Source organism: Bos indicus, chromosome 21, assembly GCF_029378745.1.
Source record: "Bos indicus isolate NIAB-ARS_2022 breed Sahiwal x Tharparkar chromosome 21, NIAB-ARS_B.indTharparkar_mat_pri_1.0, whole genome shotgun sequence".
Lineage (NCBI taxonomy): Eukaryota > Metazoa > Chordata > Mammalia > Artiodactyla > Bovidae > Bos > Bos indicus.
The window spans coordinates 58,382,121-58,396,296 of NC_091780.1; the positions used below are offsets into that span (position 1 = coordinate 58,382,121).

At 40.6% G+C, this 14,176-nt stretch overlaps 1 protein-coding gene across 12 annotated transcripts in view; it reads left to right on the forward strand.

Annotated features, from left to right (window-relative positions):
* The window catches only part of UNC79 (unc-79 homolog, NALCN channel complex subunit), a 288,494-nt gene that overhangs the window by 191,205 nt on the left and 83,113 nt on the right, over nt 1-14,176 (forward strand). For 9 of the 12 annotated variants that reach the window (XM_070775592.1, XM_070775586.1, XM_070775587.1 and 6 more), the window contains 3 exons: nt 2,016-2,165; nt 2,748-3,965; nt 11,502-11,609. In XM_070775592.1, the coding sequence (XP_070631693.1) occupies nt 2,016-2,165; nt 2,748-3,965; nt 11,502-11,609 (1,476 nt within the window). The remainder of the gene's footprint in view (nt 1-2,015; nt 2,166-2,747; nt 3,966-11,501; nt 11,610-14,176) is intronic. The other 3 variants (XM_070775590.1, XM_070775593.1, XM_070775596.1) reach the window with 1 other exon arrangement.

Below are 14,176 nucleotides of genomic sequence, written 5' to 3' on the forward strand. Positions count from 1 at the left end.
ATCAAATATTTTGCATAGGTTTAAATTATTTCTAGTATCAATACTTTTTTGTATTGATAGCTTTTCTACAAAGGAGGCAGCAGAATGAAACTTTAGCTAGAGTAAACTTCCAGCCTGGATATTTTCAGGTGAGAACTGCAGAGCCAAGATGTGTGTTTTTTGTGTCTGTTTCAGGGTGACTAGACTCATGAACGATGACATCATCTCATCCAGTCCTGCGAGAAAGCCAAGTGCCCCATGACTCTTAGTAGTGTTCATAGATTCCTTTTTGGTAGAACTGCTCTGCAGATGTCTGAATAGGATGGATTGGAGCCAGTGTTCTATTGTTCATTTATTACCAAAAAGTTCAAGACTCTAGGTTGGCCAGAGATGGGACTGAGAGAAAGTTCTTTAAGTTCTGATACCATTCAGATCCTTCCTGAAGAATATCTTGTTTACCATCTTAGGTCCTAGTTTCTGGGAAATTGGACAGACTCAGTTAAACTATAAATGTCATCAGTGTGGGCTCAGTACCTGGACCAATCCCAGATGAACATTTCTGGGTGAGAGGAGCCATGCTGAAGTCTTCCTGTCACTCTCATTCAATTCATTTTGAGAATTATCATTGATACAAAGTTATGTAAGGGAAGTTGCATAACTCTTGCTCCAAAAAAGCTGTATTTTTCAAAGGAGAGTATTTTAAAAAACGAAATAAATAAAACAGAATGTTGTATTGACAGGCCTCCTCATCATTGCAGAAGTTCACTGGGAGTTTTGTATCCATTTTGATCATTAACACTTATTTTTTTTTTTCATTTGACCCAAAAGATTATTTTGATTACTTTGTCCAGCATCTGCTGTTCAAATTTCATTTACTTATAAAATCTTGTGTTTTAAGACAGAATCGGTCCTTAAAACTTAACTCTAAGCTTGTACTCCCCTTATACTCAGAGAATTAAATAATCACAATCACACCTGAACCTCATTTTCTCATACATGTAGATGTAAATATAGGCCAAACACCGTGATTTCAATGATGTTGAACTTGAATAGTAGGTTAATTCCATTCCCTGTGGTGTTAACGCGTTTTTGCAGCCTTTTCTCTTGCTATTTTGTACATGGCTTTGACCTTTTCAAAGGACGAAAGAAGAAAATTTATTAAGGGAATTTTGTGGGTTGCAATATAACAACATTTTCCTCATTAATGTGTTTTGGGGTTTCTCTTTGATTTAAAAGTGGCCAAAAGGGGGTAGAAAAGGACACAGATACAAGCTTGCTAGGACTCTAAGTGACCAGTTTGTTTATGGAGCCTCAGGACCGTAACAGTCAAAGATTCTTTCTGGGATTCATAAAAGCGCCCACGGCAAACTCGAGAAGAGTCTTACTTTAGTGGGGAGATGTTATTTTCTGTTTTCTTTTTCCTTTGTTTACTCTTTCAGTCCATAATCATTTGTGGAGCTTTTGAGATGACCAGCGGCTTTTCTAAGCTTTTTCTGTGTGTCATGTGTTTCATTTTCAAGTGTAGAGTACAGTATTTTGCATTCACAAAGTATAAGGTGCATGTACTGTTAGGCTGTGTCTATGCCAGTTCTCAGATCCCAGGAAGGCATGTATTTGTGGAAGGGGCAAGATCTACTCATTGTGTTTAATTTTCTTTTGCCAAATTAGCCTGAAAATTCACCCAAAGCAGGCACGTTTCAGGAGTGTCCCAGATTCCTGACATGTATTGGTTATCTGGTTGTTAAGTGCATTGAAAAAGCTCCCCATGAAGGCTCTATCGGAATATTGAGATGCCTCTTTTGAAAATGCTGCCCTTTGTGACATGGAAATTGAGGGGCAAACTTACAACAGTTTGTTCTGCTCAACTTCTGAATAATTTGACACCTGAATTAAATGCCCAGCTGGGCTAGACTTGGGCTGGTGTAGGAACCACCCCAGACTGTGTTCCATGATGCTTTCGTTGAAATGCTTGTGTAGACACAGCCTAAGAGAGAATAACCTCTTAAGTGTAATTTTGACTTTCTCTCCCCAATTAGAAGAAGATAGTGTTTTTGATGAATCTGATATTCATGATACACCTACTGGACCCTGCAATAAAGAGTCTCAAACTTTTTTTGCAAGATTGAAAAGGATAGGCGGCAGCAAAATGGTGAAATATCAGCCGGTTGAGATGAATGTTCAGAGAAGTATGAATTTTTTCCTCTTAGTAATTTTATGCAGAAATGTTGTACTCTACCATTTGTTTGGGGTGAAATCTTAATTTTATTATGTTACTACACATTTTAATACTGTTGATTTTATATATATGTATGCATAACCAGTATATATATATACACACTTATATATATACGTGAATTGACAGATACATCATTAACGTCATGATTGTCTGAGAGGGCCATTGCTTGATTTGATTTGTTGCGAAATGTTTGCTTCCCTTCCACACAATTTGAATACAGTTTTCTAGACTGACCTCAGCCAAAAGCGATCCCCTCTCCAGCACACAAATGAATAGAGCTGAGGGATTATCCTGAAGCCTGATTTTGGAAATAAGATCTTAAACTGCCATTTGGGGGTTCTCTCATTCCAGAGTTTTCTGGTTTTTGAAATTAGAATGAACCTGATGAAAACTTGGCCAGAAAGTCAGTTTTCCCTTTTGGTGGAGCTGGGGTTCTGATTATTATTGATGCCAATTGTATGCCCAAGTATGAGGGGAAAAGAAAGTTGAAATCTCCAAGTAAAATAGTACTAGCTTTTTCTGTTTTAATCAGGTGAAATAGAGCTGGCTGAATATAGAGACACGAGTGCATTACAAGACAACATCCTACACTGTGTGAGAGAAGAAAGCATTCAGAAAAAAAAGCTGCGCTCTCTAAAACAAAAATCTCTTGATATAGGAAACGCAGACTCCCTCTTATTTACGTTAGACGAGCACCGTAGGAAGTCCTGCATAGACCGCTGTGACATAGACAAGCCTTCTGCCCACGCTGCTTATTTTATGCAAAGACAGCACGACCACGGACGATCTAGACAGAATTCTGCCACGAGGCCCGACAGTGCCGACATCCCCGAGAACCTAGCTGTGGAAGGTTTCCAAGAATCTCGGAGGCCGGTGATACCAGAAGTTAGGTTAAATTGCATGGAGGCATTTGAGGTGAAAGTTGATTCCCCAATAAAGCCTGCCCCCAAAGAGGATTTAGATCTGATTGACTTGTCCTCAGATTCAACATCTGGGCCTGAGAAACGCTCTATGCTCTCAACGTCGGATAGCGACTCTCTTGTGTTTGAACCTCTTCCCCCTCTGCGAATAGTAGAGAGTGATGAAGAGGAGACCATGGACCAAGGGAATGAGGGTGCCTCTGGTCAGAATGCTGCCTCTTCTCCCTCTGTCCCCAGACACCCCTCTGTCCTCAGCCTCAGTACAACGCCCCTCGTGCAAGTAAGCGTGGAGGATTGTTCCAAAGACTTTTCTTCTAAGGACTCAGGAAATAACCAGTCCGCGGGTGACAAGGACGCCTCTCTCATAGCTCTGGAAGACCCCACAGACTCTGAAGAGTTAGTCAAGCCTGAGGAGCTGCAAGAGTTTTCCTGTGGCAGCCCACTCACGCTGAAGCAAAAACGAGACCTCCTTCAGAAGTCATTTGCCCTCCCCGAGACGTCTCTGGATGATAACGCAGAGCCCAGCACTGAGGAGGAGAAGCCTGGTGGGCTGATGCCAAGTTCAGGGGCAAAAACTGTCCTTCTCAAGGTCCCTGAAGATTTGGAGAACCCAATGGAGGGTGAGAAGCCCGACGCCATCGCTGAATCAGACACAGAACAGAACCCCGAGAGGAAGGCAGAGGAGGAGGGAGCCGAGGAGTCGGAATTTAAGATTCAGATTGTCCCCCGGCAGAGGAAACAGAGGAAGATTGCGGTCAGTGCCATCCAGAGAGAGTACCTTGACATTTCCTTCAACATTCTAGACAAACTGGGTGATCAGAAAGATCCAGGTGAGCGCCTCCTTCTTTCTCCCAGCCTATGTTCAATTGTGTGCTTCTTACTTGTGAGGGTCTTGGCACTGAGTATGCATCAGACTCTCAGCCTTAAAATGTCAGGGGATGACGTTATCATTGCTTCATTATCACTCTGAACCCTTCCTGCTTACTGCAGTGTGTTAGATTCAGATGTGGTTCTGTTGGCTCCATAAATGTTTTGATATTGGTTGTTCCTCAACTCTACAATTAATTCTTGATCACCCTTGACAACAAGAGGCAATGATAAATTAATATCAAGACATTCCAAATACCATTTTTGTTTTCCTCAAACAACAAAAGGCATTAATTGAACTCTTTTTGCTTTCTTTATTTCCTTGCTATATACTTCAGTGAATTATGATACAGACCAAAGGAGGAACAAACAGGAAGGGGTAAAATAAAGTAAAGAGTACTTGGGATGATTGAGAACTGATTGTATAATCATTTAGGGTCTATAGCTGATTACATATTCTAACCAAATATCAGCAGCCTGGCATGGTGTACCCTTGGGAACCAAAATGAGCCCAGTTACATCCCAGTCTAATCCACAGTCACCAGTTGATGGTGAAGCTGCCAGAGAACAAGAACTTCCTGCCTCAAATGTCATGACTTGTGTTTCCTTGGAGGCACTGATTCTAAGAGGGATTAACTTGAAAAAGTGACAAGCTGCTAGTCCACCTCATCCTAAAACACAGTCTTCTGCTCTGTTATCATAATACTGATCAGAATGTTTCTTAATTTCTCAGCTCATATCTTCAAAAAAATAGAATGGGAATCTTCATAAAAAATAGGAATCGGTCTGGGATGATTATTTTAGTAGATTCATAGACTGAAAGACATTGGGCGCTGACAAAACTCTTGGGGACTTCTCATCACCCCACATTTCCTACAAGAGGACACTGACACTGAGGAGGTGATATGCCCTGCTCTGGGTCATACATCACTTCTCTTTCTACTCCACAGTAAAAGCAGCTCCCAAGAGAGTAGGCTCGGCCTTTTTATTTGCTCCAGGCATTTCCGGAGGTTTCCAGCAGTTCTCTGCCTCATAAGGCAGAGCTGTGTAATCTCAAAGGTGCCCTGTAAAAATCTGTTGAATGAACATGAATGTAGTTGGAAAAGGTCATGCTCCAGTAAGGCAGCAGGGGAAGATAAAGATTCTCATGATAACAAGAAAGTTTAAGAGTGTTTCTAAGGAAACTGGGACAACTTTTTATTATTTGGAGCCAAGAAAATTTTTGCATGTAGATGGAGGAAAGCACTGACCTATTATAGAAACTATGGAGGTCTATAGAGGGATATATAAGGAACCTTATAATCTCAGAGAAGGCAATGGCAACCCACTCCAGTACTCTTGACTGGAAAATCCCATGGATGGAGGAGCCTGGTGGGCTGCCATCTATGGGGTCACACAGAGTTGGACACGACTGAAGTGACTTAGCAGCAGTAGCAGCAGCAGCATAAGGTCTATGAGGGCATGGCAACCCACTCCAGTATTTTTTTTTTTTATTTTTTTTTTTGTGGTGGCAACACTCCAGTATTTTTGCCTGGAGAATCCCCAAGGACAGAGGAGCCTGGCGGGCTACAGTCCGTGGGGTCTCAAAGAGTTGGACACAACTGAGTGATTAAACACATAAGGTCTATAGATGAGTATATAAGAAACCATTTAAGGTCTATAGGGTGGGTATATAAGAAACTATATGAGGTCTCCCCGGTGGGTGTATATGATATATAGGTTGTATATAGGTTGCCTTATGTGTGTTTGTATATGTCTGTGTGTTACCTTCTTTATTCATCCTTAGGTCAGATTGTTCCCCAGGCTGCCAGGGAGGAGATTGGTATTATATTAATATATTTGTCACCAGAATAGGAAGGAAAGTATCTGACAATTATGATGACATGTGTTTAGAGTTTTCATAGTATAGATTATACTATCATAATAATTTTATATCTGTATAGTGTCGCACGTGCCACAGACATACAGATCACCCCTTCCTTGCTGGGGGTTGGAAGGAGGCTCACGCGCTCAGAGTAAGACTCAGGCTCCCCCAGACCGTCTTGCGGCTATCAGTGGTAGCAAGGGAGACCAGACTCACAGCCTTCCCGTTGCAAATCCCCTTCAGGCTATGGTTCTCATGGCATTGTGTACTTTCCGTCTCTTCGTGTCAGTCCCTGCAAGAAGCCCCAGATCTCCCTTTTTCTCTCTCACTCCAGTTTCCACGAGGCCTTGCGCATGTCCTGTCCAGCACCTTTCTCCCATCTTATCCCAGCTCCTGAAACTTTTCCTCCATCAGAAATGCATTGTGCTTCATGAGCAAAATCCATTGTATGCTCTCTCCACTGTTTCCTTTACTTCCTAGTCAAATGAAAGTCCAGCTCTTCCCTGAAGATACTATGTCCTTAGGCTAGGGCCAAGGTGTGGACACCTTCCTTGCTCATCGTTTCCCCTTTCAGACTATTTCCACGGTGTCTCTAAAAACACTCAGCTCTGAATCTTACATTATTTACCCCTGACTTTCTCATTGATTGACAATTTTAACACTGGGCTCATTTTTACTCTTTCCTAAACTCTTCCTGTCTTAATTCTTGTTGATTTCAATATTAGTACAGATACTACAGAGTCTTAGTACAGTGTCTTCTGACACTCTGGCTTCTCAGCTCCTTGAATTCATCTTCTCCAGAGACTATTTTTCATCTTCCACTGTTGCTCATTTACTCATTCCCATGATCATATCACAGAACTTGTTATTATCAGTCGCTGCAGACTGTCCATGATGTCAGTCCAATGTCTCCCGTTCTCTGATTGTCATTTCCTCTCTCTGGATAGCACTGTATCGATCCTATTACCTTTCACTATCCCTCCCCTACTTCATGTCTTTTCTTCTCGAGTTGATTATTATAATCCCTTCCTGCCTCCATCATCCCTGACCTTTGCTTTTTTCAGACTTGCTTGGCTAAACACAACCCTTGTCAAATCTGTCTTTCCATCTACCAGCACCTATCAGATGAGTGTGACTGGAGAAAAGCATGTAACAGTATTGACTGATCTCATTTTAAATTCATGACTACAAGCATCAACTAGGTCCTTCAAGCTGCTCAGCAATCGCACCGTGTATCCCCCGTCCATTTACCTTTCCATCCTCCTGACTATTTCATAGCTACTTTTCCTTTCAAGCTTTTGATGTCTCTTCCTATGACCTAATCAGGAGAGATTTCCACATCTTCCTCCGCCATTATCTGCCTCCCTTCTGTCGTCTGCACTCATACACCTGGCCTTCCTAGCTATAGGTGAACTGTGTTTTGGTCTGAAGTCAGCCTTTCTGCCTGTGGACGCAATTCCATCTCTCTTACTTACTCAATAACGTAGGCCTGGAAATTCTCCCCTGTTGCTCTTCCCTTAGTTTTTTCTAAGATACATTTGACTTGAGAATTACAAACACCATTTAATTTATCTCTCTTAATAAAAACTCCTGATCCCAGTTCTCCCAATTGTTATTTCATTTTGCTTTCTCCCTTTTAGCAAAACTTTCCCCCTCTTTTTTACTGAAGTAAAATTGATACACAATATTATATTAATTTCAGGTGTACAACATAGCAATTTGACATTTACACAGTACTTTACAAAATGATCACCATGATAAGTTTAGTTACCATCTGTCACCATTTACAGTAAAACAATATTGTTGACTATATTCCCTATTCTGTATATTATCCAGTAACTCATTTTATCACTGAAGTCTGTGCCTCTTAATCCTCTTTACTTATTTTGTCCATACCTCCAACCCCTCCTCTCTGGCAACCACCAGTTTGTTCCCTGTATCTGTGAACCTGTTTCTGTTTTATTTGTTCATTTGTTTTGTTTTTAAGAGTCCATATACAGGTGAAATCATATAGTATTTGTCTTTCTCTGTCTGATTTACTTCACTTAGCATAATACTCTCTGAGTCAGTGAGAGTGAAAGTTGCTCAGTCGTGTCCGACTCTTTGCAACCCCATGGACTGTAGCCCTCCAGGCGCCTCTGTCCATGGAATTCTTCAGGCAAGAATACTGGAGTGCGTTGCCATTTATTTCTCCAGGGGATCTGCCCCACCCAGGGATTGAACCCCAGTCTCCTGCATTGCAGGCAGACTGTTTACCATCTGAGCCCCCAGGGAAGTCCCATAATACCCTCTAGGTTTTAGCAATACTTTTAAAGGAGTTATCTATAATATCACTATCTCCAGTTTAATTCCTACGAAGCTTCCAGAGTTCAGTCACATGTCACTTGTCAAGGTCGCCTGTGGCCTCCACTGCTAAATCCAATGGTCGGTTCTTAGATTTTAACTTCTGACTCAGTAGTTCACAAAGTTTCTCACGCTCATTTCACTTGGCTTTTGGATACACATTCTCTTGGTTTTCTGCATATTCAGTGGTCGTTCCTTCTCAATCTGTTTTTTTGATTCCTCCTTATCACCCTGATGAGGGAATCGCCTAGGGTCTTTGTCCTTGGTCCTTTTCTCAGTTCTGTCTACACTGGTATTGGTGATCTCATCTAGTGGTGTCAATCTCATCTAGTCTTATGGTTTTCCATATTTTCTGTATGCTGAGACAACTCCATTAGATACCTGCTGCTGGAATAACGCTGCGCAACAAATAATCATACAAATACCAGCAACATTTAACAATAAACATTTCTTCAATTCAAGGATCAGCTAACCTAAGCCGGACTGGGTGGCCAGCCTCCTCCTGGGACCCTTGAAGGCTGAAAATATTTTTCTTATGGTAATGGAAGAGGCTTGAGAGCAAGCCCAATTGCATAAGAGCTCTCTAAACCTTTGATTGTATTATCCCTGCACACATTCCATGAGTCAAAAAAAATCATCTGGAAGGACCAAAGTCAAGAGGAGAAATATATTCTGCCTCTTCAATGAGAGGAACTTCTAAGTTACAGGGCAGAGGTCATTGACTCAGAGAAGAGTGAAGAATTGGGGCCGTATCTGCCAAATATTGCATGAGACATACTCATACTCAAAAACTGATCTAAAATTAAATTTTAACTGAGTGTCCTCTCTTATCTGGCCACCTTAATCTACCTTGTAAAGTCTACCCAGAATCTAGCCCTTTCTCACTGTCTCCCCTGCTTCCACCTTGGTCTGAGCCAGTAACATCTCTTATCAGGATCAATTGCTATAGCTTCCTAACTGGGCTCCTGTCTTCTTCCCTTATTGCCTTCGTATCTTCTCAACACAGCAACCACAGCGATCCTTAAAAACATGAAATCTCATGTTTTCACTCTGTTTTTACAGAGTAAAAAGTAATTTTTTTACCTTTACTCTGCTTAAAATCCTCCATTGGCTCTCATTTCTATCATAGTAGAAATTCAAGTCCTTTAAATGGCTGGAATCTTGTGTGCCTAATTCTCATTAGTTCTCTGACTTCATTTTTGCATGATTCTCTCCATATTTCTTCTATTCAGCCCCAGTGGCTCCTGCCATTTATTGAACATTCCTTTTATTTTGCTGTGTGTGTATGTGCTCAATTGTGTCCAAATCTTTGTGACCCCATGGACTGTAGCCTGCCAGGCTCCTCTGTGCATGGAATTTTCCAGGCAAGAATACTTGAGTGGGTTGCCATTTCCTTCTCCAGGGGATGTTCCTGATCCAGGGATTGAATCCGTATATCTTACATCTTTGCATCAGCAGGCAGGTTCTTCACCCCTGTGCCACCTGGGAAGCTACTCTTACTATTATTATTTATGGCATGGTAGCAGCAAATATCGGAGAAGGCAATGGCACCCCACTCCAGTACTCCTGCCTGGAAAATCCCATGGATGGAGGAGCCTTGAAGGCTGCAGTCCATGGGGTCGCTGAGGGTCAGACATGACTGAGCAACTTCACTTTCACTTTTCACTTTCATGCACTGGAGAAGGAAATGGCAACCCACTCCAGTGTTCTTGCTTGGAGAATCCCAGGGACGGGGGAGCCTGGTGGGCTGCCGTCTATGGGGTCACACAGAGTCGGACACGACTGAAGCGACTTAGCAGCAGCAGCAGCAACAAATATAAAACAGAGACAAATAAAAGTAAGAGAGGTAATTGTGCTTGTTTTTAACTAGTGGTTTGTGGAGAATACCTAGGAGAAAAACCATAACCTAATCTTCAATATCTTAATGACTAAGGAATTTAAAATGAGTAGTAATTTTATACTTTATTAGGAGAGTTTGGGAAACATTGTAACAATTATACTTTTTTGTTATCAAGAAATTTCTTATCTAACAATCATATCTATTCAGAAAGACCTCTGAGAATGAAAAATAGAGGTTCCTAAATCAATGCTTAAAAGCCTTTCTCCTCAGCCCCCACCTAGGATGTATTTTACTTTCATTTCCGACAGTTTAATACTCACCCAATCGAACAGCGTCTGCATGCTTACATTGTATGTGTGTGTGAATGTATGGTGACTTGCTCTGGGGCAAGAACAAACAATTGATAATATATTGCAGAGGAGGAGACAGTTGTCATGAAGCTTATGAATTTGAGGTCTTTTAGGGTGGACATGTTGTAATCATGGAAACCCTAGTGGTAATTCCAGACTGCTCATTGAGTTCAATATATAAAAAGTATTGCTTAAGATGGCAAGGAGGCTTATAAAGAATTTTAGGCATTTGCTGTCAAAACTATTGAACTTTTCAAAAACTTAAAGAATCATCTTCACCTAGAATAATGTGGGGCAGCTTGTTTCTCATTTTGCACAGATGAAAAAGACAGTATTATTTTGCAGAAAATATTTCAGGTTAGATGCATTTGTCAACAGCAGAAACAAATGATGCAGTCTGTTTCTTGCTCAACTAGTAAAATAGAATATAATAAAATTTTATTTTATTTGCTAACAAAATAGAAAAATCTGAGTTACTAGTAAGTAATTATTCCGACTTAGGTACAGTCCCTGTTCCTAAATTATGGTTTAGCAGAGGTTATGGACAGGTAGACACTTGCATTTTAGTGTGTTAATTTTGGTAAAGGTTAGGACAGGGTACTCTGGGATTACATAAGAGGGTCACATGATCCAGTTTTTTGTTTGAATGTGGGGGTGGGGATCCTGGTTGCCCTTTTGGAGGAGGAATTACTATACAAATTGAGATGTAAGTGATAAGTAGGAAACTGCCAGACGAAGGTGAAGCGGTAGCATGAAACAGGTGGATTGCCTGTAAGTGTCTTTGGGATTTGTATGAAAAGAAATCCCGTTCTTGAAAGGTGCAGGAATATGTGATGTGAGCGTGCCAAGCCCTGGCTTTGTAACAGTGCTGTTGTTAATCTCTGAGAGGTGTATTGACACATGCAGAGTGTAACGTGGAAGCGACTCTCCGTGGAACTTTGAAGCCAGTGTGTATGAGGTTCCAGAAAAATCATCAGTAGGGCCAGAAAGTGTGTATTGATTTCAGTGGGAGTATTGGGCAAGAGGGGAGAATATATGGAAAAGGTTCCCCAACTTGCTTTTAATCAGTGTCCTGAATCCTAAATAATGTTTTTGTTGGTAGATCCTGCTACTAAAGGACTTTCAACTTTGGAAATGCCACGAGAATCCTCGTCTGCCCCTACCCTGGAAGCAGGTGTGCCAGAGACGGGCAGCCATTCCTCCATATCAAGTAAGGTTTCCTCTGATGATCGTTTCGCCTGTGCATCGATTGTAGACCATGATCTGCCGCCTTGCTTTCAATTTCACAGTCTTGGTGTTGTTTTTTCCTTTAACGTTCGTGTTAGCTTCCTAGGTAATGCCGTGTTGTGTGTTCTCAGAGACTATGAGACAGAGGCCCACTTTTGTCAGCATCTCAAGGGTTTGATAATCAGTATGGTCAGTGATAGGCCGAGAATCCTAATTTGTTATGGAATAATCACTGCATATCATAATTCAGTAGAATAAGTGTTATATATGACTGGATTAGACACAAAACATGGAACTGGTTTTGGGACAAGTGAAAAACACCATCTGTGACAGAATTTTTACATGAAACACCTTTGTTTAATTTGAATCACCTCTGTCATTGACAAAAATTTTCTCTGAGTTGTCATCAAATAAATGTATCAGATATATCATGATTCCAAAGTTATTTCTGAATGTAGCCCTCTAGGATCAGAAAATTAAATTGGCATGAAACCTTACTGGATCGATAGGAGGCAACTATTTTGAAACTGCCCTGTGTTATGGGGTCCTAGATTTTCCCCATGAGGAGCTTGCATTCTATTGAAGTTTGAAAATAAGGGTGTCCACCTGGCTCAGTGGAGTCCATTAAGAGATTTCAGCACAAGAAATTCTCAGAGATACAAAGATACAAACAGACCTGAATTTCCATAGACCCTTGTCACATGCGCTGGTATATTTTATGTTCCATGTGGATGCTGCCTCAAGGCTAGTGAATTTTCATTTGACCATCTTTGGAAATAAAGATGATCTTGAAAACCAGATAAAGATCTTAAATGTGGGACTGGTAGTATGGAACAACATCATCTTCATCATTCATTTATTCATGCTTTCATTCATTCAGCAACTATTTATTAAGAGTTTGCTGAGTGCCAGGCATGATGCTTGGCACTGGTGATTAAAGGTGAATAAATAAGATATAACTTGTTCTTCAAGCATTTACAGATATAAATAGTAATAATAGCTACCAATTACCGTGTTCCAGGCACTGTGCTGAATGGTTTATACACATTGTTAGTCTATTAAGTCCTCCCTTTGGTACTGTATGACAGTATTGACCCAGTTTAATAGACTAGGAAACAGAGGTTCAGAGAGGCTAAGTGACTTGTCTAAATTTGCACAGCTATTAAATGATAGAGATAAGAATTGATGCTAGATTTGTTTGATTTTTCAAGTTCATGGCATTTTTTAGTATGGAACACAGCTTAGAGCTTCCCTGATGGCTTAGTCAGTAAATAATCCGTCTGCAATGCAGGAGACCTGGTTTTTCCTGGGTCAGGAAGATCCCCTGGGGAAGGAAATGGCAACCCACTCCAGTATTCTTGCCTGGGAAATCCCATGGACAGAGGAGCCTGGTGGGCTACGGTCCCTGGGGTCCTAAAGAGTTGGACACAACTTAGTGACTAAACCATCACCACCGCTGCCTTAGAATAATTTAAATTCAGTTATAATAGAGATTATAGAAATTCTAAGAAAGTGTTTCCAAGTACCATTTATTTTCCCTTTTGATAGCAAAGACAAATGGCTCATTCTGAACCTGATTGTTCTTATTTATCACAAAAAAATCTGTTTTAAAGCATCATAACATGCCCATTTTTAAGTCCACATACTAAAATCATGAACATGTATCTTCTCTTCCTAATTTGCGAGAGTCATCTAAAAAGGGATAGTGAATTACATAGTTAGAATTCCAAGTTGAGTACGATTGAGCCGGGATGACTTACTGAGTTTGACTTCAGTGCTAGCTAAATGTATCACAAAATAAATGTGTCAAATAAGTCATGACCCAAAATCATGATTGAATCTAGCCCTTTGGGATTTAGCATAATGCATCATTAGATTTCCACCTTTGTCCTCCTCTCCATTAAAAGCGCGTGTTGGATACACACCAGCTTTTGATGGTGTGTTCTTAGAGGACAATGCCAGGTGCTTTACACACTGTGCTGAACATTAAGAATTTTTACTCTCAGGGAATTCTTCTGTCTTTAAAAACAACTGATAATTGGAGAAATTGTTCTATCACTAGAGGTTTTTAATCGTTCTTTGATTTTGTCTGATAGATGCTAATTTTTAAATTTGGTAAATCTTCTCAAAGATTTCCACTTTTGAATTTTACATGAAATTTGTTAAATTTTCTGAAAGATTGCTGCCTTTGAATTTTACCCGAAGCTGCAGTTTCAAGTGAATCATGGTGCTGTAAAATTTACCAACCACAAGAATCAGATTTTTCATATTACTTTGCGTAGTCATTTCCATGAATTCAGTTAACATGGAGTCCAAGACATGAGAATTCCCATCACACCTCTCTTTTGCTCAGTTTATCAGCTGATTATTTTGTAGCTAAACATGCCATAACCACCATTAATGAAGCAGCTCGCTAATTACATTAAAAATAATGTCATAATTGAGTTCACATCACACCAAGTTGCTGTCTTGGTACCATGACTGGGAAACCTGTATATAACATGTAAGGCTTTCTAAGGGCCATACAGACTTCTTGGTGTCTAACATCCT